Source organism: Leiobunum rupestre, chromosome 9, assembly GCF_980474605.1.
Source record: "Leiobunum rupestre chromosome 9, qqLeiRupe1.1.hap1, whole genome shotgun sequence".
Lineage (NCBI taxonomy): Eukaryota > Metazoa > Arthropoda > Arachnida > Opiliones > Sclerosomatidae > Leiobunum > Leiobunum rupestre.
This window is the reverse complement of record NC_143392.1, coordinates 30,476,202-30,501,007: the sequence shown is the minus strand read 5'-3', so window position 1 is coordinate 30,501,007 and position 24,806 is coordinate 30,476,202. Positions and strand designations below refer to the sequence as shown.

The following is a 24,806-nucleotide window of genomic DNA, read 5'->3' as shown; positions in this document are numbered from 1 at the left end:
ATGTATTTTTAAATTTTGATTTTGATGATTTACTTTAATCTATTTCAATCTGGGCAGTGCCGCGTGCATAGTTTTCAACAGCACCGATATTTAAAGCATGAGATAAAGATAGTGTTGTATTTAACTTCCGCATCACTTCCCGATAGAAGTCAGTCTTTACCGTATTTTCAGAAATAGAAAGGGGATGGACGCGAAGGAAATGAAAAGACTTGTCAAAGGTCTATGCTTAAGTTGTGATTTGCCCTTTTGGGAAGACTGCAATTTACTATTCACGCTTGTCTCATTAGAATTAAAAACTAATATTTAATAACCTATTTTACAAATTTACTTCTGCAGTTTTTATACTGAATGAATTAACTTAATCAAGGAGGGGATAGGAAAAATACGTAGTCCCTGGAAAATTGTGGAAACCTAGCTATTCTGTGACAATGGCCGTGGCTCTATCCCCATAGTACCGACTTTGATGACATCAATTCCGGGTGGGTACTTCTACCCACCATACCCACATTATCCGCCGGCCCTGGCCACCACAGAATCGTAGTAAAATGCCGTATAAGGGTTACTGCGTTGAGTTTGCAAGTTCTCTGCCCACTGGTTTAAGGGGTTTTTCCCCGAGCTCTTCGGTTTCCCCTTCCATAAAAACTTGTTCAAGGTTAACGGTAATAGTTAGTGTGGAGAGCTGTTGGCTCGCGTGGCTTGCATTGTAACCCGGTCACCTGAATTAATGGCTTTAAAAGTGGCTTGATGACTTAGGCCTAAGGTGGTGCCTTGGGTATTAGCCTAGCTGATTCTTATCTGATCATTATTACTCTTCTTACCCTACACCGAAATCCCGGAACAAGCGAAAAGTATCCACCTTTTAGGAAAAAGGTGTAATCGAACAGAAATTAAGAAAAAAAATTATAACCAATAATTCAATATATTTAATAGTAAATATTTACGGGAACATGTCCAGAGTGCCTTTTTCCTTTTTAAAATTTAACGTGTCTTCGAAATTCAATGGAGCCGCCGTTACGTTTCCCCAACATTAACTATTTTTGACGCCACGGTCGCATCACCTATCGAAACTTTTGGTTGCGTGGTTGGCGTTAGAAATCGCATATTTAATGTGTTGGAATGTAGACGTATATCTTCACTTCGCACAAACGATTTACCCACACAGTCACATGTTTTGTCTATGGTCACACATATGCCTAAGCTTCTACCCATTTTCATCGAAGGCTTAACCTGTCTACTGTAACCCCGAAGCTTATATGCAAATAGCGAATTTTTGGAGATAATTTTGAATGAACAGACAGCTTTCACACATTCAATTTAAAACTGTCTGTAAGTGGTGATACTTTTGAACAAACTTTAAACTGCGCACGTGAGTTAAAAAGGATGTCGAGTATATGGCACCTAGGAGCAACAAACACAAGGAGAACGCAGCTAGCCTTTAAACACGCTAACGAAGGGTTGTGTACGAATTTCATTGGACGAGCGTCAGGAGCCTTTACGCTGAACGTTTTACGGGCGGGGGGGAAGACAATTTCCCAATTTTCCCCTTCCGACGGCAGCAGGCGCTAAAGCGTCTAGCCAATGAAAAATGTACACAAGAAAATCCACGACTTTTGACGGGTTGCGTTCTCCTTGTGTAGGGTGTTGTGTTTGTTGCTCCTAGAGGGCACGTTATGAAATTTTAATACGCTTTTTTTAGATTGAACGAAATAAGATAAAATATTATGATTATTAATTAAAGTACAGATATTTTGATAAGAATTACAAGTAATTTCCCGGAAACGTTTTGTGGAACAGGTCAAACTCTTATCTCCTGATTGGCTTAAGTAATTATGTAAAACGCAAAAAGGTACCACCCATCCTCGCCTTAGACGGTAGAACGGATAATGACGATGTAGTTCGATATTTATATTATAAATGAATACATTCGTGTTTAAAGGAATTACCTCTGTCACAAACCACTAAGCAGTGCCAAAAATGACCAAAGCCGTAAGACGGAGGAAACCTTGGGGAGGAATAATAGAGGTTATATTCCCTTTAATATTCTTAACACTTAAAGGCTATATTCCCAACATATGTAAAAGTGTAAATATCGAAGAGATGGTCCCACACGTGTTTCTAGGTGCTTTGGGGAGAAGTTCTCTTTTACTGGCTCACTTATTAAAGCGCCAAACTATGCTAACCTATGATTACACCGGTAAAAGAAGAAGGACAGGAATTGAGTAGATTAATTATAAGCGGAGAGGAATGGGTACCAAATACTTCGTGGAGGTCGTAGGGAGGCGGAGGTCGGGTGGGAGGAGAAGGTCGGGCGGCCGGGTTCGAGTAGCGTGTCCCAATAATTACACGGGACAAAGGGCCGTGAAGGGGGCAAAGGGTTACGTAATATTTGCCGAAACGCGAAGCACGGAAGACAGAGTTTGCGGAAGCCACCGAAGCGAGCTGCAAAAGCGCGGGTTGGAACAATGACCAAAGGTTTCCGGCTGGCATTTTCGAACTCATTAGCCACGAGCCGAGATAAGTTAGCGACCAATAACGAACTCAACGGTTTCCTAATCAATTTCAATAAAGAAAGAGACCCCCGAATTATATCCGCTCTGACGCTTTTGTTTTCCAACAAAGTTGTTCCTCTTCGCACCCCTTATACCCCCCCTCCCCGTTCTTTTAATCTAAAACTTTCAATTAGTTTGACTGCGGAGGCCTGACCGTCAATCAATAAAATGTCAAAGTGCGTTAATTTCCGATTTCAAGATCGATTTTGCCTAAATTCCTGATAATAATTATTATTGGGGTTAGATCCTTTGATTTAGCGTCGGATATTTTTGTCAATTTAGAGAAAATAACCTAAATTTTGGTGTTGAAATTTCTGTGCTTCCAAGAACGAAACACAAAACAGTATAAAATGAAAATGAAATCCGAATATTAACTTTTTATAGCTTCTAATACGCGTAATTGCTTAACATAAAACGTCCTTCCACCAAAGATAATATAGAACTCCACATCCTGGGTCTATATTATCTTTGCTTACACCATGGAACAAAGTAACGTTTACAGCCACATATTTTACCTTAAGCCGCGTTCACACAGTAGCCCCGCCAGGGATTTTATGCACGTAGGCCCAGCCTGAATTAGAGGCCCCATCTATAATGTTTATTTAAAAAATTCCCGAGTTTCAAGGATTTTTTTATTTAAATGTTTTAATTTTTGACATGATTTCTATTTCCCCATTGAATTTTTTAAAGGCATTTTAATCAAGGAATGACACTCTTCGATTAGTTTTTTTTTCCAAATTCGTCGACTACTAACTTTGGGTTTTCTTTATCGACAGTGTAGCCAGATTTGAAAGCCTAAATTCTCCCATAGTTGTCCGTAGACGTGTTTCAATTCTTTTGAGTGAACTGAAACTTCTTTCTGAGATTGTATTTGCCACACGAATGCAAGAAACAATTTTGTAGTATTTCACTAGGTCGGGGAACCCATCTGCCATTTTAATTAAATAGTGGAAGCAGTCGATTACGCTGGTAAATTTCTTGGGGATAATTAAATTTCTGGCTATTTTAATTTGGCTTTTTAACGAATTCAGGTCGAATTGAAACCGATTATAAGTGTTACAATGGGTTACGATATCGTTTTCGTTAAGAAAGTTTTCCGAGTTAGGGTCAGACGCCATTATACCTTTGAATAAACCAGAGTTTTCCAATAGTCGAATTTTCATTTCTGAAATAAATTTATCAACTAATTCGAAATAGGTGGACCTCAACTGGTCAATCAGGGTTTTTGCTTCCGTTTCCCTGCCACCCGTTGTACTCGTTACCACACTATGTTTTAATCTCTTGTTAGGGATTATTTTACGTTTCAAAAAGGCAGTGGGAAAATCAGCTATAAATAGCAAATTAGCCTTGAAAAAGGCTGTTTGGAAAATTAAGCTACAAATAGCTTATTAGCCTTGAAAAAGGCTGTTTGGAAAATTAAGCTACAATAGCTTATTAGCCTTGAAAAAGGCTGTTTGGAAAATTAAGCTACAATAGCTTATTAGCCTTGAAAAAGGCTGTTTGGAAAATTAAGCTACAAATCGCTTATTAGCCTTGAAAAAGGCTGTTTGGAAAATTAAGCTACAAATAGCTTATTAGCCTTGAAAAAGGCTGTTAGGAAAATTAAGCTACAATGGCTTATTAGCCTTGAAAAAGGCTGTTGAAAAATCAACTATTAAATCTAGTTAAATTCTGGCCAAAAGAGACTCGAAATTGAGAACTATCTTGCTCAGGAGCAGTGATGTTCCGCCGCGATTTAGGAATGTACTTTCCACCTAGGTCAAAATGTACTTTTGGAGGATAAAATGTAATTTTCGTTTATAAGCTGAGCGGCGCGCGCCCTCGAGTTTTATTACCAAAAAGCGCGGGAAATTTCAAAACGTTATTACTAAAGAGAGCGGGAAATTTCAAAACGTTTCTAGTTTTTAACTTTTCTTATTGCTATAATCATATGTAACATAATCACTCATAAGGATGCCATAAAAGCATTTTCGTTAATGAAACCTTGTTCACGTAATATGACGTAAATTACGTCACTTACAACTCCGTGACGAAATACGCGTCATCAACTTTACCGATTGGAAACGGAAGTTAGTGAGAATTCCTCACGCGTTTCTGGCTTTGTCTCATGTCAAGTTTAGCTCGTGCCTCGCGATCACATGATTTCATTTCCATGGTAACCTTTTCATTAGCGCAAGGATTATAAGCATTTCTGTATTTTTGAGAGGGATACTTATCCATAGAAATCTCATAGGTAACTAGAATGCTGCCATGTAACTGGCAAATGGACCAAACGCCGTGGCAGACGATAGCTAGATCTCAGCCAATCAGAGCTCAAAGAGTGGTTCTGCCATGAATTTAATGCCTTCAGAGAGAATGACATCAACTAACTCCCGCTATAGTAGCGGAACCAAGGAGGATTATTATCCTCCTTGGCGGAACCACATTACGGCCTCTCATTGGCTGAAGGTTCAAGGCGAACTGGCGTCAAGCTCGGCCGTAGGCGGCAGCATTCTAGTTACCTATGAGATTTCTATGTACTTATCAGTAATTATGTTACATATGCTATAATAAAAGAACAAACTTTAATAACGCAGATGTTCGTAGGTAGAACTCAGATGTTACATTACACAAAATTAGATGATGGACGCGAAAATTGTAAATACAAGAAATGAGTAGAAACAAAAATGTGGACTTAAAATTTGTTTGCATATTTTCAAAAACTTGTTTACAGTCTCCTTGATTTTGATAAGCCCAACTGTCCAAAGTCTCCTAAAACCCACCCCCTCTATAGTGTGGTGAAAACCCGAAAAGAAACAGTAAAATAGTAAGTACACAAAACATTCCACAAAACAAATGTACACCTGTTACCCCGCGAGTGATTCAGAGCGGCCAAGTAGATTTCACTATCAATTTCTTGCATTTAAAGCTGCTCTATGTCTGCAAAAGGGGTTGACCCCCCCCCCCCCCCTATTGATACTGATGAACGGTCAAAAGAAGAAGTCCGAAATATTAACTGCCTTAAAACGCAGCTGCCCTTGAAAACCAGTATTCCAGTAAGTCCGAGCTATGAGCGAAATTTCGCTATCTATACAGGTGGCTGAGGTGGGGAGGGTGGGAGAGCGGGGGTTTACAATGGAAATTCGGAGATAAGCAGAAAATTTGTGATGGTTAAATTTAAAACAATCCCCCAAATTAAAAAAATGTACTAAATATATGTCAAAAATATAAAAATGTATTTTCGTTTCATATATTTTCAAAATGTACTAAATACGTATCTGAAAGTTTACTTTGGTATCATAAATTTACAAAATGTACTAAATACGTATTAAAAATCTCCAAATGTATTTTTGTACTTCAAAATCAAAAATGTATTAAAAAAGTACAAATGTACCGCTTGGAACATCACTGCTCAGGAGACGAAAACGAAATGACGATTGACGAAACGCGAGGCCCTAATCACTGACGGACCCCATTCGATGGTCACTGATATCACGTGACTTCGCAAAAGAGGGAAAAAGGGGAAACCCAAATTCCTCAATATTTGAAAGAATAACCCCTTCCTATCAAAGCAATAGGCTTGGGCTTTACCTCTGCTGGGACGAGAAAGAGAGAAATCCAGTTTTGGCAATCCCCCCCTCCGCTGCTCTTCACTGACGTCGTCAAATTACAAGAAACTAAATGTCTTTGTTGTGTGTATTGTAGCTTCTCACTGACACCGAGGCAAAAAGACAGGTGTCCCTGCACTTTGCGGCCTAGCATGACGTATTTCCCCCTCCCGGCGTCACCATCTCTTATCAGTCAATTCAAAAGAAAAAGTTTTTTCAAGGGGAAAATCTATAATCACGGACAGCGTTGCCAACCGTACTCTAATTATAGTACATTTCGATAAAATTAACTTTCGATTTTCTTCGTTTCCAATCTGTTATATTACTCTCAGTAGGCTAAAAATGGAAATATCAAATCTTATTTTACAAACTAGTAACTAAAAATATTGAGGGTTATAATAGGCACCGTTTCAAAAATTTAGAGGCCCCCAAAGTAGGCCTACACTTTTTCAACGTAGGCACGTGCCTACTTGTGCCTATTGCTGGCGGGGAGCCTGGGAAACGGGGGTTGGTGGTCATATATCCACTTTAATAAAATAGTTCTTTTTATAAAATAACCTTGTGGAAATGTTGCCTCCCCGCTTCAGCTGTGGATCCGTTTTCTCTATTAGAAGGATATGAGGCGAGAGACTAAAAATGGCAGCGCCGTCGGTGGGTCATGCGCGATAGAGAATCCGTCTTTAGATTCCGTCAAGGACAAAACATGAAGGAAGCACCGCCAAAATTTGTCCTTGAGGAAATAGAAACAAGACGTCACACGTTTAGAGGCTCTCTTAATATCGACGGCGCTGCTGGCGTTTTGAAAACACAGGCTGGTCGGAGGGATACCTATCCATCTAACATATAGGATCCTTGATGAACTCATTCTTAGGCATTGGCTGAACTATTCCAGGGTAACATTTCAACAAGTTGGGCAAGCGTAAAGACACTTTATAAAATCAACCCACCACCCTGATCGAAAGCTTGGTAGGGAACGTTGTCATTGTTGTCAACGAATATTTTTCAAATTTACTATCTTATGAACCGTCCCTAGCGTTAGTTCGTTCCATGCTTACACTAAGGGATTTCAAATGCTACAGCGTCTGCTAATATGCTAATCCAAGATGCTACCTATCTAGTTTTCGACCAAAACTGGACGTCTGGTATATTTCAGGATAGGTACAGTAGGCACTTGAGCTAATTAATACAAGGACGTTTAATAATAATAATAATCAGCTAGGCTAATACCCAAGGCACCACCTTACACCAGGTAGCACTAAACGCCTGGAGAGGTCATGTGGGGTAGAATTGCTGTGAAATCGGCTATAGGATGTCTCTCGTGCAGCCCCAAATTATCTTCCCCCATTCTCCTGGTATAGGAACGGAAGTCTGAAATCCGCATGCTTGTAACGTCATCATTGTAAAAAGACCTCGTCCCTAATATTCTGCGGCACATGCGCAGTTTCCAACTCCGTTCCTCTAAACTAGGAGGGGGGAGGAATTTGGGGGATATTATAGAACTATCCCAGCCGCTAGCTTCTACCCCACAGTACCTCTTCAGGGGTTTAGTGCTCCCTGCTTACACCCAGGTCATCTAGCGACTTATAATGCCTTTAAACAGGTGGCCGGGTTACAATGCGTAGGAGGGTGGTAGCAAGCCCTTCATGCCACGCGAGCCAACAGCTCCCTACACTAACTATTACCGCTAACCTCTACAAGTTTTTCATCTCCACTAAAGTGTAAAACACTCTTCTTTGAACCAAATGTTTTTAGCGTGGGACAATTAGACGGCACGTCCAACTGATTCAACAGGGGTGAGATATGTGACAAGGCCACACCAACGGGGGGATACTTGGGGATAGGGATGGGACACCCGAGGCGGAAGTATGAAAACCACCCATTGGGGGATTTGTGGTCTTCTTCACAATACCATCCACAGTCCCTGCCTCCTATACGCAAGGGATTACAGGACTACGCCACTAGCCCTGGCCTTTTAAACTATTTCCCGATTAAAGTAGGCGTAACTCACGATACGCATGTGCGAAGGTGGAGAAGTTATTAGTGTCTGCGGTTTTCGTCAGATAACCAAAGAGCTGAGGAGAGAAATGACTACTCCCTTATTAAAAGGGGTAATACAATCGTCTCTCAGATAATTATTCGATCAACTCAACTAGCAAATTCCGAAACTTTGTCAAAAACCTCTTTCAATGTCTTTTTCAGAGATATTCTGCGATTTCGCATTGATAATTAAATATTTAAATCAATATTATTTTCGCAAAATGCCTACCAAAACGTTTCATTGTTCTTGTTTATTCACGAGCGAAACGAGTTCAGTGTCGTAACGGCACTAGTTTCTACAAGGTAGAGCATATGATCTAGCGTCTGCTACAGACAAATTAAAAAGTCATAAGAACTATTTTACTTAAAGAAAATTATCAAAATATAAGCAAACTATGTAAAAATTATATTAAAATGCATGTATCCAATATTTATGTAGTCAGATTTACGAATAACGATGAGGAAAAACTAAGGGCGTCAGCTTAGCTGCTACCTAATCTAAGTTTCATGGCGAACTAAAGGGGGCGTAGCGATAGTTTTCGATCGCGAATAATAAATTGTTCATTGTGGTTTTGTTTATGGTGTCGGAGATTATTGGCTAACACCATTTTACAACCACTAAAAGTCTAAAGGAATCAAAATGGCTGCGTCGTGAGTCGACCTGTAAATATTTTTCCGGGAAAATTAATCTTTGAAATTATGTTATAATGCCTTAGGTTTATATATTATATAATATGAAGTCGGAATTAAGTAAATATCGCGTAAGTTTTTATGATAATAGTGTACCTATTTATATATAAGTTTGGGTTCTTCAACTTAATATTTATCATTTGTTGGCAAAGGGTTAAAAGAACCCTTGCACCATTGCTTATAAACAAAGAGTTCATAAGTAAATCTAAATATCATCTTTTGTCTTTCAGAATGATGGGAAAGCAAGTAATTTTAAACTTCAACACCAGTATGCCTTGGTGGGCTTTGCAGCAGCTGCATGCTACTACAATGCTCTTTCTTGTGGCTTTGTTTTTGATGATATGTCCGCAATCAGAGACAACAGAGACCTTAGACCGAACACACCAGTGTCTAACCTCTTTTTTAACGATTTCTGGGGAACACCAATCCACAAAGTAACTATTTATTGATTAATAAGTATTTATTTAAAACTAACCTCTTGGTTTTCAAAATTTTTTCAGGAACACAGTCACAAATCTTACAGACCACTCTGTGTATTAACATTTCGTTTAAACTACATGATTCACGAGCTTAACCCTATGGGATATCACCTAGTTAATGTTCTTTTACATGTTTTGGTATCTACTCTCTATCTCAGGTAAAATTCTATACTAATTAAAAGAAATTGAATTACCAAATATTAAAAAATTGTTGTTTTACAGGGTGTGTCGTCTATTGTTACCATACCTTCCTAGTTTATTCGCAGCTCTGTTATTTGCTGTACATCCTGTGCACACTGAAGCTGTAAGTTATCAATTCTTACATATTATAAGCTCGATAAAAAATTATTTTTTTAGGTAACGGGTGTGGTAGGGAGAGCTGAAACACTATCCTCGTTATTCTTCCTTTTAGCGTTGTTAGCTTATGGAGAGAGTACTAAACATAAAACTACAAGTAATTTGTTCTCTAATTAATTTCCCCAAAAAATACTAGCTTCTTACAATATCTCTTACTTAGATTGGACTCAGTTCCTGAAATGCCTTTTCATGATTTCATTAGCAACACTCGGGAAAGAACAAGGAATAACAGCAACAGCTGTTTGCTTCATATATGAAATTTTTGTTGTTCAAGGGGTACTAATTCTTAAAAATAAGGAATTTTTCTCAATACCTAACAATTTCCTTTTTAGTTTCATTTATCAGATTTGCTCTATCTGGTTACGAATATTTCCAAACTATCAAGTTTATCTTCCAAGTTTATGTTCCATGAAAGAGGCATGAGATTATGTCTATTAGTGATTTGCGCAACATTACTCCTGGTTGCTCGAGTTAAAATTATGGGAGCCCAACTTCCAATTTTTACAAAGTAAACATATATTTGAGTTAGTGCTAAGCCTAATATTTTCTGAACTAACTGTTTTTACCATTAGGTTCGACAATCCAGCAGCAGTTGCGGAATCTCCAACAAAGCAGCTGACCTTGAATTATCTTCTTCCAGTGAATGCGTGGCTACTACTGAGCCCCAGTGATTTGTGCTGTGATTGGACAATGGGAACGATTCCCTTAATTACGTCTTTGTTAGATCCCCGTAATTTAGCAACAATCGGACTTTACGCTACTCTTGCGTTACTGGTGTGGGTGACTCTAACATCTGAAGAAGGCAAAATAATTGCAATGGTATATTTAAGCCGAGATAAAAATTTACGTGACATAATTTTGATTTTTCTTTTGTCAAACAGGGTTTGGCTTTGATTATATTTCCGTTTCTACCAGCTTCCAATTTGTTTTTTCCAGTGGGATTTGTAGTAGCGGAGAGAGTTTTATACGCTCCTAGTATGGGGTTTTGCTTATTAGTTATGTATGGGTGGCATCAACTCTATCTAAAAGCGGATTATTCCAAATCTGAGTTAGTTATTTTCCAAATTCTTATAAATTCCCAACTCATTAAAGTTATTAAATTTTTTTTTAACTCTAATTAATTTTAGACATAAAAAGACGTTCCTAAACTGCATGGTGATTGTTTTAATTTTGTTACATGCCACAAAAACAATCTTAAGAAATTTTGATTGGTAATTGAAATTTTTTAACGTTCTGAAATTTATATTGTCCTTGTTAAACTAATTAATTGTTTTTTATTTTTAAAAAGGGAATCTGAATATACTTTATTTCTATCGGGAATTAATGTCAACAACCGTAACGCTAAACTTTATAACAATGTAGGACATGCCCTTGAAAGTCAAGGAAAATTCAAAGAAGCTCTTGGATATTTCAGAAAAGCAGCAGAGTATGTTACGTTTTACTTCATTTCCTCTGGGTTTTTTATAACTTTTCTCTTAATTTAAAATGACTGATCATGTAAATTAATATTTTAGGGTTCAGCCTGATGATTTGGGAGCTCACATGAATGTGGGCAGAACTTACAATAACCTCAAAATGTACAATGATGCTGAAAGAGCATTTTGGAAAGTATGCGCAATTCATTTATGGGTTTTTGAAATTAAATTACTTAAAAATTAAAATATATTTTGTTTTAGGCCAAAGCTCTACTACCAAGACCACGACCTGGAGAACAATATCAAGCTCGGATAGCTCCTAGCCATTTGAACGTGTTCTTAAATCTTGCCAATCTCATTGCCAAAAATAAAACTCGTTTAGAAGAGGCAGATGCAGTCAGTATTAACATGCATGTATTTAGGTTACTGAGAAAAGATGAGGCTATCACACAGCACCACTAACCTATCAATCAGAAACTTCTTTTAGCATTGGTTGTAAGAATGAAATAACTCGTTCTTTCTCAGTTATCTAAATACGTTCTTGGTGTAATAGCTAATTTTTCTTTTAAATTTTTTCTTAATGTTATTGAATTGTTTATAGCTTTATAGGCAAGCAATTAGTATGAGATCTGATTACATTCAGGCTTATATCAACAGAGGGGATATTTTGTTAAAATTAAATAGGTAAAACTTAAAATTTTATGTGTATTTAACAATAGCTAACTAGAAATTTTGAATTTTTAGAACTCAAGAAGCCCAGGAGGTTTACGAAAGTGCCTTGAAATTCGATAGCAATAATCCTGATATTTATTATAATGTAAATGTTAAAATATTATTTGCAAGTCTATTTAAGGTGGTTTTTACAAATATTATTTTGTATATTAGTTGGGTGTTATTTGTCTGGAACAAACTAAAACATCCCAAGCATTATTATTTTTTGACAAAGCTTTGGAAATTGATCCTGAGCATGAAGTAAGCGTGTTTTTAAGGTGTATTTCTTCTTTTATGTACGATTTTTAAAATGTAAATACTATATTTATCAGCAAGCATTGATGAACTCTGCGATATTAATTCAAGAAAGTGGAAATCCTTCATTGAGAAGCATTGCTTATCAGAGGTGAGTTATTTTAAATACTAATACCATAATTATATTTGAGATGAATTTCATTTTGCCTTAGATTAAATCTGTTATTGGAGAAAGGCAAAGCCAATGAGAGAATCTATTTTAACTTGGGGATGTTAGCTATGGATGATAAAGATATTCAACATGCAGAGTTGCATTTCAAAGAAGCTGTTAAGGTATTGTAATTTCATTTTTTTCTGTGCTAAAAATTCTAAATTTTCTGTTTATTCATTCCAGATGAAAGCTGATTTTAGAAGCGCTCTTTTCAATTTAGCTTTGTTATTGTCGGATCTGAAGAGACCCTTAGAAGCCGTGCCATTTCTAAAACAACTTTTAAAGGTGCAAAATGTTTTTAAATTTATCAATTAGCTTTACTAATTATTTGTATTTTTTCAGTATCACCCTAATCATGTCAAAGGTTTAATTCTACTTGGTGACATTTACATTAATTATATGAAAGATGTAGATGCCGCTCGTGAGGTGAATATTCTAAGATTTTATGCTCAAAAAGAGTTTTAAGAATTTATTGAATGTGCAATTCTATTTGTATTATAAGTAACTTAATTCGTTCCTGATTGATCTTAGAGTACTCTTTGAGGGTTCTAAATTAAATTGGAAATTAATAAGAATGAATACGCTATTTCCTGCAAAATTCATACGGCATTTTTAAAAGCTCTTTAATTAATATAACGTGTGTCAACCTTCAACTCTACTTAAATGTGTAATTTTTATTTTTCAAGTGTTATAAAAAAATATTGGAATTGGACCCAAGTAATATTCAAGCTATGCATAATCTATGCGTGGTTTACGTCGAACAAGGGGAATTAGAGAAAGCAGAGGAGTGTTTGTTGAAAGCCTACGCCTTGGCACCCCAAGAGGACTACATAGAAAAACATTTAAGGATAGTTAGAGCTAGAATTGCTAAAAATGCCAAACAACCACTAACAACCACATCAACAAGTGGCTCGAATATTTTAAGTCCTCACGCTCAAGGACCTTCTAAAGTAATTGACAGTCGAAACTGGCAAGCGACTGTTAATAAAAGAAACATATCAACTAGATAAGAGTGCTTGGTTTTTTATGAAGAGCCTTAATAGATGACCATATCTTTGTTGGTGTTCTAGTTAAGAGATAGTCTATAGATAATTGTTAACTGCGTAAAATAAGGCTTAAAAAGTCAAAATAGTTTGTTGATATTATGTCATTGACAATTAGTGAAATTTTAGTTTTAATCGTTTGTTTTTCTGGTGTTTTAGAGGTTAAGGTTCTTAGTTTTATTTTTGAAACCCTTAGTATAGTCCTATTTATTGTGCCAAGACTTTTTAGAAATGATTTTTTTCAGTTTTGTTTATGTCATAGATGATTTATTCCTCTTTGGTTATATATAAAGCTTCAAATTTATCAGAATTTTTAAAAATTTAATTTAAATGGATGGATTGGGGTAATTGCATAATCTCTATGCAAACTTTAACAAAGCAGAGAAAATAGTTGTTGTACTTTGTAAATATGAAATATTTCTAGCTATTTTTATAACAGCACATTGTAAAATGATGGGTATTTTTTACTGAAAGTAGGCTAGTAGTTGTATATTTTATACAGAAATGATTGAAAAATAAAAATGCAATAATGTGTTGGGTATTTTGTTTTTTTTTGTGGTAGGAAATTTTCTTTTTTTCCTCGGAGTATATTCAAAGCGAGACGAGAGACGTCATCTTTAAAAAAAAAACGATAATTCGATTTATGGCACGAAAATGCCCATACAAACATGACAAGTATTGCGCGTATTAACATAAGGATTACGGCATGGTCATGCTTAGGACGACGCAAAAATTAACCTGTTAGTACATCGTATAAATATTCCTGAATCGATTTGTCCTGCAAATAGTATACAAAACTCGCATTCATCTTTTTTCAACAATTTTCAGACACTCCAAAATGGGAATTTATTAAATTAAAATTGATTTTATATATAAAATGTATGGTTGACACTTCTACACAATTTTACACAGCCACCAGTCCTGTAAATAAGGCATTAAAAGTCGCTAGCTGACTTGGGACTGTGGTGGCGCCTAGGGTTTTAGCCTAGCTAATTATTATTAAATAACCCGGACACTGGTAAAAAACATTACAAGCAGGGTCAGGGAAGGACTGGCGCCTTTTTTGTGAGGTGGGCACTGTTGACTTGCGGCCCCATGTAGAACTAAAATGTAATTGTGGTCGCGGCCCCGTGGTATAGCGCCCATCTTCCTACCGGGTCAGTCCGCCCCTGAAAAGGGTACAGTTTATCCAAACGCCGAATAATCGGCGAAATGGAAAAAAAACCACTATCATTTAAGTAATGTTTGCATATTTGGAATAAAAATTAACAGTGATTAACCGATAACAAAAATTTGTCAGCTGTGCCTTCTAGCGGCAAAATTAGCTTCCCTTTAGGTGGCATTTGATAGCCCGTAATGGCGTTATTAAGCACTTTAAAAATCATGTCCATGGGCTACTTTATTTTTTTGTGTACATTACATTTTTGTTTCCAGAAATTTTTTATCGTATATTTTGCATTGTTAAAGCTTGGTTCCGATTCATTCCGAACAATGATAAAGAACAAGTTAACCATTGTAACTTTTCCGGGACGAATTTGGGGGGGGGACGACAACAATCACAAAAAGAACCAATAATGCCACTGTATTCTAAGCCCAGTTCGCACTATACAATTAATTGGCCCACTTTATTGTATCAAACTAATTGTAAGGAAGAAAATTGTATACAATGAACAGGACAATTGTAACAATTGTTCCCACTTTTTCCGTTCACACTATACAATTATTAGGCTCACAAATAGTTGGATACAATTAAGTGGCCCAATTAATTGTACAGTGTGAACTAGGCTTAATAATTATAAAGTGTGGAATATTTAAAGTATAACAGTAATGTTCCTATTACCGCCTAGATATTTCCAATTTTAGAATAGACAAATCGTTGTGTAAACAATTATTCGAACGGCCACTTATTAAAAAAATAATAGACAAATCGATGAGAAAACCAAATATTTTCAATGAAGGTTCGCCTCCCGGTGAACGATTTTCGAGGAAAAAACCACGCCATTGCTCAGCGTGATCAAGATTCGCCCTCTACTACTAGTTTTCAAAATTGAACATCCAACTTCGTCAATCGGGAAGATATTTCTCGACGCCCCGCTATTCGCTTTCAACTGAAAAACTCCCGCGCCGCTAGAAGGATTATCGCTCAAAAGTGAAAAGATTAGCCCGTTGATCGGCCGATCTCGCTCACCGCGCCGTGATAGTGCGTTTGTACTTACAGGAACCTTGGCCGTGATTTATCAGCCAGTGAAAAAAACTATTCAGCGTTAGCCCTGAGCTTGCTCAATTGAAGATAGATAAAATAAGATCGCCTGTCGGGAACACTCACTCACTTGAAAAATCAAGGTAAAAAATTATGAACGTTCATGTTGGACAGCTGCTCACAATTTTTGCCCACCTCTAAAGAGCTTTGGCATATTTTACGGCACATACGTTCACACACGTAAATGCATTACTTTGATTATTTATTTTAATTGTTTCTATTTTTACTATTTATTGCACAAGAAAAAGGGTCTAATAAGTGTATATACTTTGTATTTCCTGTTAAATAAACTCCTATTATGATTGGGAATTACATGGCGTCAATATATCAAATTTAAAATTGTGTCGATCCGCGGCTTAGTTGTTGGGCAATTTTCGTTATTTCCACAGTATGAATTACAGATTGGTTTTGTATTAAAATACCGAAAATCTTTTTGACTACACAGTAAGTATATTTCCCCATTGAAAATATCATGGGAATCTAAGCACTTCTGAAAATTTAAAAAAAAAAATTTCAAATTTCAAAACCAAAAAAAAAGAATCAAAATTGACAAATGAAATGAATTTTATGATATTTTGGTCAATTTGATAAAAATATGTAAAAATTGATCAGAATCGGTAAAAATGAAGAAAAGCGAAATATAAAGATAAAAAAAGTTGTATTTACCAACTAATCGCCAAATCGACGATAATAAATTAATTTGATCAAAATTAATAAAATGGAATTTATTTGTTTGAATTTAATCAAAATTAATAACGAAATTGATGACCGATTACGAAAATGCCTTAAAAACAGTTTAGTTCGACACTTTCCTGGAGCCACATTAACTGGATGCTGGTTCCATTACACTCAGGTAAAACATGTTTAACATTATCTTAAATCAAAGCCGAACCAGTTATAGCATAAGTAACATAGTACTCATAAGTATGCTAGTGCACGTCAAGCGGCGTAATATTGTGATTTTTTGCTTGCCGAACTTGTTTTTATGTTGCTCTTACCTCACGATGTCATAGCTTTATTAGAATATTTTGACACGCGCGGTTTGCACGCGCACGTGAAAAGCCGAGGTTTATCTCGCTTTAAGCGCGCGCTCGTAATATTACCAAAGTTAAAGCAGTGACGTAGTAGCTACATTTAAACAAGAAGGCCACGTTAATTTATAGAAACATATATTTCACGTGTTAAAAGAAGACACGCGCTCGCTAAGTATTATCAGAGAGTGTATAGTATAGAGAGGCGCCTCTTTTTCAAAAATCCGTCGCATGAATTTTTTCGCTAAAATGTCCACTAGTCTTAGACGTTTGAGGGCGCTACTAGCCTGCTATCACCATTCGCCTCGAGCGGCGCGCGATTTAGGCATAGAACGACGTAAAAAGTTTTCTATTTATTGGATAATTTAACATCAATAAATCTATCAACTAAGAAAATTAAGTCTCGTTTATCTTTTTTTTAAGTTACCAAAGGATAAAGAACGGTGAATACGCTTTTTTATTAGATAAGCTTAGGCCTTGGGTATTAGCCCAGCTGATTATTATTATTTTATTATTATATTCACTTTCAAACTTTTAGTTCTAAACTGTGGCTGCAAAATGTCAACAATTACAAACTATAACATAAAATAAATGAATATTTTTACACAAACCATACACTTTGTTCTCTCTATTTTATTGACGATTGTTTCATGAATGTTACAACCAGAAATCGACTAACTATTTTTTACAATAATGAATATCAAATTTCAGTTTCCCCTACACCTATTAAAAGTAGAAAAACATCTACCAGGAGAACTTTCTTCTTAATATTTATTAATAATTAATTATTCCAATAAGAAAACACGTTGGCTACACACAGGGCCAGAGCTAACGGGACAAAACAAATTCTCCAATTGCACAACTACGCTTGCCCCAATGAATCAAATTATAAAAATGGTAATTCCAATTTTAAGTCAAGACTTTCTAGAAAATTACTTTTGGTTATATTCGTCAAAGAGGAGGCAATAGAGATCATCTGAATTCTCAACAATTTTGGGCAGCATACAGAGCTGCATCAGTCAATAATCTCTTAAAACCTGCAGATTCAAATTGCATCGATGATTTGGATAACTTCATTTTAAACAGATTCCTTTAAGAAATCAGCTCCAGGACCACAAGAGGATTCATCTGATTTTTATAAATATGGAGTCTTACAAGTTCATTGAAAGTCCTAACCTGCTCAAAGAAAATGTCCACTCCTTAGTTATATATTAAGAAACCTAATCCATCGCTGCTTTTCAAATCACCAATGTTCTTCTTGCATCAGTCAACTAAGGCAAGACAATCCAATTCTTGATCCAACTAATCTGCTTGCTTATTTTAAAGCATTCAAATCCACCAAAAACTCTTCAATTGGTAGCATCATTTGACCAACTGCCAATTTCTTGGAATTTGTAACAAAGGTAAATGACATATTTGACACCAGTTTCAAACTGTTATCACACATGACAAATTTGAAAGGCCGCTTACAAAGATTCATAGCACGGAGAATTGACAAGAAATGGTTCCAGGCTCCTGAAGGTTCAACATGCGCAACTGAGTTTCAAAACAGGATATCTTTTTTTGACGAGTTCTGCATAAATAGTACCCTTAAAAAACAAGATCTTGATCACCAATATACAAAAACACAGAAAAGATTGGACAGAAAACTATTAAAAATACAACACTGAACGTTATTTATCCATGCAAAGATATTCGTATTGAATTACCGTTTAGTTCATATTTACATTACTTGTAAAAATTAATTATTTTATTTTAAATTATATTATTATTATAATTTATTCCACTCCAATCTAATTTATAAACTTCCTTGTTAGAGTTCTTCTGTTCCTGACCAAGTCTTCCTGTTCATCTAAGACTTGGCTTCCCTTACAATTTCTCGTAATTTTTTTAATTATTAAAAATATTGGTGTTTTTATTATTGAAATATTGTAATTAGTAATTTTTTTGTACTTACATTTCTAATGATATCCACGATCTTTTTTTAAAGAATTCAAAATAACAATTGAAGAAAAAATTATTGCAGCTGTTTTGTTTTTATTTATAATTGATTTTATTCCGTGGCGCCATCGAACGTCTAAGACTAACATAAAGGATCGTCTGCTTCTTCTAGGCACTCGCGCTTCAAAAACGTACGACAAAATTTTAACATTGCAGGAATAGGAAGAGGCGCCTCTCTATAGCGAAGCGACTTTACCCTCTCTGGTATTATGTTACTTGTTGTTGTAGGGTTTTCTTTCCAAAGCTTTACCAATAATGTATTTAGTTATATTTACGGAGAAATACGAATAAATAAATTCTTGGCTATGTCATGTGTTTTAAAATATTTTATAAATAATAAATATATTAATATAAACTCTAGGCAATATATAGAAGAATTCAGTTAACAAATCTAACTCCAGTCAACCGCGTAATGGGACCAGCGAGGGAGGCCCTCAAAATTATTATGGCTCTGCCATTGTTACCATCAGAGAGCATCCAAGAGGGACTAACCAAATCCGACTAAGAATTGTGATAATGGCCTATGTAAGTCGTGCATAAACGTTTTGTTATATGTGATGTACATAAATAATGCATATTAAAATTTATTTAGCTTGATCCAATGGATTTGGCCGCCCTTATTGGACTCGCTGATTACGCTCAACATTATTGTCTAAGTCTGTTTTATTGGATCGGAACAGTAACAGCGAACGTGCTTTTCGTCACTTTCCGTGTGGGGCCGATCTAAACGAACAAACAACGACAACGAACCCTTCAACGCCCAATTAAAAAAGATTTCACCAAACAATAACGCCATAAACGAATGGAAATACATAGGTTTATATTTTATATATCCCTAGTTCCTAATATATACTTTTATTAAACGGTGGGTAGATGTTTTGATCCCTACTAAATTTATATGAAGACTTTATAATAATCGAAGACACGCAGAGGAGAGATCATTTGTTAACTTTAAGAGGTCAAAGTATTCGATCTGGTCATAATAGACGATATCACCAAAACAACACGTAATATCTTTATTCGGAAATATCTATTTGAATCTTCTAAAATTTATAATAATTTTTATTTTTAGACGAATCCGAAACCTCTCGGAACAGTTTGAAAAGGGTGAGATAAATGTGGAACGCTTTCTGGAAGTTGCAAAGCACTACACTAATCCTGGCGGTGCACCAGTAGATGGGAATTATGAAGAAGCAAACGGTAATATAAGTTTTATCAAGGAAGATCTTCCTTGGTTTTATGTAGGGGTTTTTCTTATGAAAACGTGAAATACCTATCTTCAATCGAATGTTCAACAGGTGAACCCCACCAGCAGGCTGCGCAAAACTTGGTCAGGCCCCAAGGACTTGCAAACGTACCCCAAAGAGCTGCGCCGCCTAATGTGATTAGACTTCAACCTACTGCAAACGGTAATAACTTTAACGCCCCCTGCCCCCTTAATTGATAAACATGTGATAACTATTTCCAATCGAATGTTCAATAGGTGGAGCAAACAACAGACGAATCGCGATAGCCATACGTCGGCTACCACCCCGCGGCAATCAAATGTCCTCTGCCATGCCATTCAGGTTAGTGAGGAACCGAAATGGTCACATCCTTTTGGAACCTCACTATCCTGATAATGCACCTTCCGTGGTAGTGGATCAAGATGTAACACCAGTAGCAGTGGTGGAACAAGAAAATGATGCCAAAGAGGTTGCTCACGATGAACCTGTGGTAAATGATTATTTAAAAATTACATAAATATTGTACTATTCGCGACCGAAATCTATGGTTATGCTTCTATGCTCCCTAGCAGCGTCGGATGTAACTACTCGAATGGGACGAAATTTAATTGAATGTAATGTGGATGCTCGGGATGCTGGTGTTAAGCAAACGCTTCACGCAGTTTTGCCACTTAAACGGTTCAGCGAAGCTGTGCGACCTAGACCCGTTTCGGTCACGATTAAATGCTTTATGAAAGGCCTACTTATTACACTATAATATGTAATAAATCGGCTTATCTTAATGCGTTTTTAGTTACTATGCAACGCGTACTTTATTCGGTTGAATATTCTAATTTCAATTACCATTATTTTTTTAGGAAAACAATGAATTAGCCGCTGATGCATCTCTTCAACCCCAAATTGAAGACGTCTGTCTAATTTGCACTGTTAATAATCCAACCACTATTGTAATACCATGTTTGCATAACGCCTGCCGTGAGTGTCTCGCGAGGAGGGAACTACAAAACCGGTGCCCGTTTTGCAGGCAGCAAATTGAAAGTTTTCTAGATACGTAAAATAAAATAATTTTTTTTTGTAATTTTTAAATAAATCATGAAATAAAAACTTTAAAAAATGTTCCTCAACTTGTCATACTATGATCATACCAGGAAACTATATAGGTATACACTTGGAATGTCTAAGGAAGATTTTGCCGGTCCTGATGATGCCCGTAGAAACCGGCGTGACTTAAAGGTATATTGAAATCGGAAAATAACTTGCTTTCTATCGATTTCTACATGAAAATTATTTTCAAAAATGTTTCCCGATTAAACTAAAATTAAATAAAACCGCCGTCGTTTGCTAAACCCAGTTTTGCGCAAAGTTTTAAATTAATTAAAATTTTAGTTTAATCGGAAACATTTCTAGAAAATGATTTTCAGCCTTAATTTTAATGTAGAAATCGATAGAATGCAAGTTATTTACCGATTTCAGTATCCCTTTAAAGCCGGAGAACTAACGAGATAAAATCTCGTTCTTCGCTATCCTAATTCATGCCTTATTCGACGAAAACTTGTCATTAAGCCTAGTCCCGATTATTATATGTTATCTTACGTTCAGTAACTTGCAACAAATTCAACGGTTCAAGATTTAGAAACCGGTTTTTTACTGAACGATTTTTAAACTTCCGGTATGACGTTACGCTGCTCAACCGATTGAAACCATTTCAATCGTCTGGGCGAGCCGGTTCATTTGCAGCGTGACGTCACAATGTTAAGTAAAGTAATGGCGTTTAACCGATTGCGTGAGTACAGAAAAGCGTTCAGTAGCTCTTGACGTAACGCTGCAAACGATATGCAACGGTTCAGAAATGCTGCAGGTCCGATTACTCTTACTGAACGCAGCCCTGGTTTTCTCTTTTTGAACCATATAAATACCTGAAATTAGGTATCACAACAAATTGGGGTTTTTAAATTCACTTTCTGATAAGCCTTTTTTTTGCGCGGGAAGATCACGTATTTGTTACCATGGTCACGCATTCTCTTCAATGCAAATCTCGAGCCAATGAATTTAAAATGTGTTATGTCTTACACTCTACGTCATTTAAACGCCGCCTTTTTCTCTACAAGCTTTCGTAACACCATGCCAATTATGGCACCTTAGACATTCCAAGTATATACCTATATAGTTTCCTAATCATACCCATACAAATTCTACACTGTATATATATCTACTCTCAGTTTTGAAATCCTAATGGACTTTAAACGCTGAAAACAGTGATTGGTCGGCAACATCATTTTCACTATTTTTCATTTTCGTGGAATTATTCTCGATTTCTATGGAATTAACCCCGTAGTCGTTTTACCTCTGCCACTTCCTACTAGAATTGAGAACTGGGGAGTTGGGGAAATGGGCGACTCATTACCCCAACTGTTTATTACACCAACTTCGTAAAAACATTGGTTGGCGAAATTCTCGGTTGGGAAAATGCAAAGGCTCTGGCGAGTTGGGGGAATGGGCAACTCATTTCCCCAACTGTTCATTACGCCAACTTTGTAAAAACAAATTGGTTGGCGAAATGCTCGGTTGGGGAAATGCATAGGGTTTGCGAGTTGGGAAAATGGGTGACTCATTTCCCCAACTGCTCATTACGCCAACTCCGTAAAAAAATTGGTTGGCGAAATGCTTAGGGTTTGCGAGTTGGGGAAATGGGCGACTCATTTCCCCAACTGTTCATTACACCAACTTCGTAAAAAAGTTGGTTGGTGAAATGCTCGGTTGGGGAAATGCATAGGGTTTGCGAGTTGGGAAAATGGGCGACTCATTTCCCCAACTGCTCATTACGCCAACTCCGTAAAAAAATTGGTTGGCGAAATGCTTAGGGTTTGCGAGTTGGGGAAATGGGCGACTCATTTCCCCAACTGTTCATTACACCAACTTCGTAAAAAAGTTGGTTGGCGAAATGCTCGGTTGGGGAAATGCATAGGGTTTGCGAGTTGGGAAAATGGGCGACTCATTTCCCCAACTGCTCATTACGCCAACTCCGTAAAAATGTTGGTTGGCGAAATGCTCGGTTGGGGAAATGCATAGGCTCTGGCGAGTTGGGGGAATGGGCAACTCATTTCCCCAACTGCTCATTACGCCAACTCCGTAAAAAAATTGGTTGGCGAAATGCTTAGGGTTTGCGAGTTGGGGAAATGGGCGACTCATTTCCCCAACTGTTCATTACACCAACTTCGTAAAAAAGTTGGTTGGCGAAATGCTCGGTTGGGGAAATGCATAGGGTTTGCGAGTTGGGAAAATGGGCGACTCATTTCCCCAACTGCTCATTACGCCAACTCCGTAAAAATGTTGGTTGGCGAAATGCTCGGTTGGGGAAATGCATAGGCTCTGGCGAGTTGGGGGAATGGGCAACTCATTTCCCCAACTGTTCATTACGCCAACTCCGTAAAAAAATTGGTTGGCGAAATGCTTAGGGTTTGCGAGTTGGGGAAATGGGCGACTCATTTCCCCAACTGTTCATTACACCAACTTCGTAAAAAAGTTGGTTGGCGAAATGCTCGGTTGGGGAAATGCATAGGGTTTGCGAGTTGGGGAAATGGGCGACTCATTTCCCCAACTGTTCATTACACCAACTTCGTAAAAAAGTTGGTTTGTGAAATGCTCGGTTGGGGAAATGCATAGGGTTTGCGAGTTGGGAAAATGGGCGACTCATTTCCCCAACTGCTCATTACGCCAACTTCGTAAAAAAGTTGGTTGGCGAAATGCTCGGTTGGGGAAATGCATAGGGTTTGCGAGTTGGGAAAATGGGCGACTCATTTCCCCAACTGCTCATTACGCCAACTCCGTAAAAATGTTGGTTGGCGAAATGCTCGGTTGGGGAAATGCATAGGCTCTGGCGAGTTGGGGGAATGGGCAACTCATTTCCCCAACTGTTCATTACGCCAACTTTGTAAAAAAATTGGTTGGTGAAATGCTCGGTTGGGGAAATGCTAAGGGTTTGCGAGTTGGGGAAATGGGCGACTCATTTCCCCAACTGCTCATAACGCCAACTCCGTAAAAAAATTGGTTGGCGAAATGCTCGGTTGGGGAAATGACCGGTTGGTGAAATGCTTAGTCGGGGAAATGAACAGTTGGAGTTATGGCCATTTTTGGTTGGGGAAATGAGTAGTTGGGGAAATGCTTATTTCCCAAAAAATCTACTAACAGCGTTTTCCATTGGCCTGGTCCGAGCGATCGCGGACTGCTCGTAATTTTTTTTCGTTTTCCATTGGGTAGAAAAAACCTGCTCCGAGGGCGAGTGACGTCCTCCATTGGCGGAATAACTCTCTCGCTGACCACTCAAAACTGGTCTGTCTTCAGTTACGGAGCAACATTTTTTGCTCTCACAAGGATTTCGCGTCGGTCCGAGTAAGAGTCCTGACGTCATCGTAAAATCCCGAGCGGCCTCCGAGCGATCCCAATGGGAAACGCTATAAGAAAAGTCAACGTAAAATAAAGTTACGGATAAATAAAGCTAAGAAAAAAATCCAAGTAAAATGATCCAAAGAATAATACTTTAATCGTAACAATAATTTTTACAAAAAAAATTATCTTAGTCTTATTGTATAAGATATTGCCCTTAAAAAATCATTCATCTGGCGTGTACCATTTGTATATTCTTCGCATAAGCCTTTTAGTTGTATATGTGACAGACTGCCACAGAGCTGGTGTGCCATCAGTGATAGAGACGCATTTGAAGAGTCATTTGGGTTGTTAGCCCGACGGTCTGATCGAATCTTTGCAAGTAACTTCGCGACGTCGTTGAATTTAGTAGTGGAAAAATTAGAAGAAACTGGCTGAAATGTTATCACTGTAACAAATACGGACATATTTCGAAAATGTGTCAAAAACTGAAGATAACGTCGGGAGGAGGCAACGGAGGAAGAAATGGAAGCAGCAACAACGGCAGGGGTCTCTTCACGGCCAATGGCTC

The 24,806-nt window shown here is 37.2% G+C and overlaps 2 protein-coding genes across 2 annotated transcripts in view; both read left to right on the top strand.

The window, feature by feature from the left end:
- Positions 1 to 13,875, top strand: part of LOC149927115 (protein O-mannosyl-transferase Tmtc3-like) — a 323,135-nt gene extending 309,260 nt beyond the window's left edge. The window contains exons 2-21 of the mRNA XM_090157803.1: positions 9,094 to 9,297; positions 9,364 to 9,500; positions 9,565 to 9,646; positions 9,700 to 9,796; positions 9,860 to 9,975; positions 10,032 to 10,207; positions 10,272 to 10,518; positions 10,581 to 10,747; positions 10,827 to 10,910; positions 10,988 to 11,125; positions 11,214 to 11,307; positions 11,376 to 11,510; positions 11,716 to 11,798; positions 11,859 to 11,931; positions 12,000 to 12,086; positions 12,158 to 12,231; positions 12,293 to 12,413; positions 12,475 to 12,576; positions 12,634 to 12,717; positions 12,978 to 13,875. Coding sequence (XP_090013929.1) covers positions 9,094 to 9,297; positions 9,364 to 9,500; positions 9,565 to 9,646; positions 9,700 to 9,796; positions 9,860 to 9,975; positions 10,032 to 10,207; positions 10,272 to 10,518; positions 10,581 to 10,747; positions 10,827 to 10,910; positions 10,988 to 11,125; positions 11,214 to 11,307; positions 11,376 to 11,510; positions 11,716 to 11,798; positions 11,859 to 11,931; positions 12,000 to 12,086; positions 12,158 to 12,231; positions 12,293 to 12,413; positions 12,475 to 12,576; positions 12,634 to 12,717; positions 12,978 to 13,301 — 2,625 coding nt within the window. The 3' untranslated portion in view covers positions 13,302 to 13,875. The remainder of the gene's footprint in view (positions 1 to 9,093; positions 9,298 to 9,363; positions 9,501 to 9,564; positions 9,647 to 9,699; positions 9,797 to 9,859; positions 9,976 to 10,031; positions 10,208 to 10,271; positions 10,519 to 10,580; positions 10,748 to 10,826; positions 10,911 to 10,987; positions 11,126 to 11,213; positions 11,308 to 11,375; positions 11,511 to 11,715; positions 11,799 to 11,858; positions 11,932 to 11,999; positions 12,087 to 12,157; positions 12,232 to 12,292; positions 12,414 to 12,474; positions 12,577 to 12,633; positions 12,718 to 12,977) is intronic.
- A 5,553-nt stretch (positions 13,876 to 19,428) lies between these two features.
- LOC149927114 (uncharacterized) lies at positions 19,429 to 20,907 on the top strand. The gene is made up of 6 exons (XM_090157802.1): positions 19,429 to 19,464; positions 19,557 to 19,633; positions 19,699 to 19,826; positions 19,925 to 20,035; positions 20,110 to 20,342; positions 20,710 to 20,907. Exons 1-6 carry the CDS (start codon positions 19,429 to 19,431, stop codon positions 20,905 to 20,907), a joined length of 783 nt encoding a protein of 260 aa, XP_090013928.1.
- The last annotated feature ends 3,899 nt before the right edge of the window (positions 20,908 to 24,806 follow it).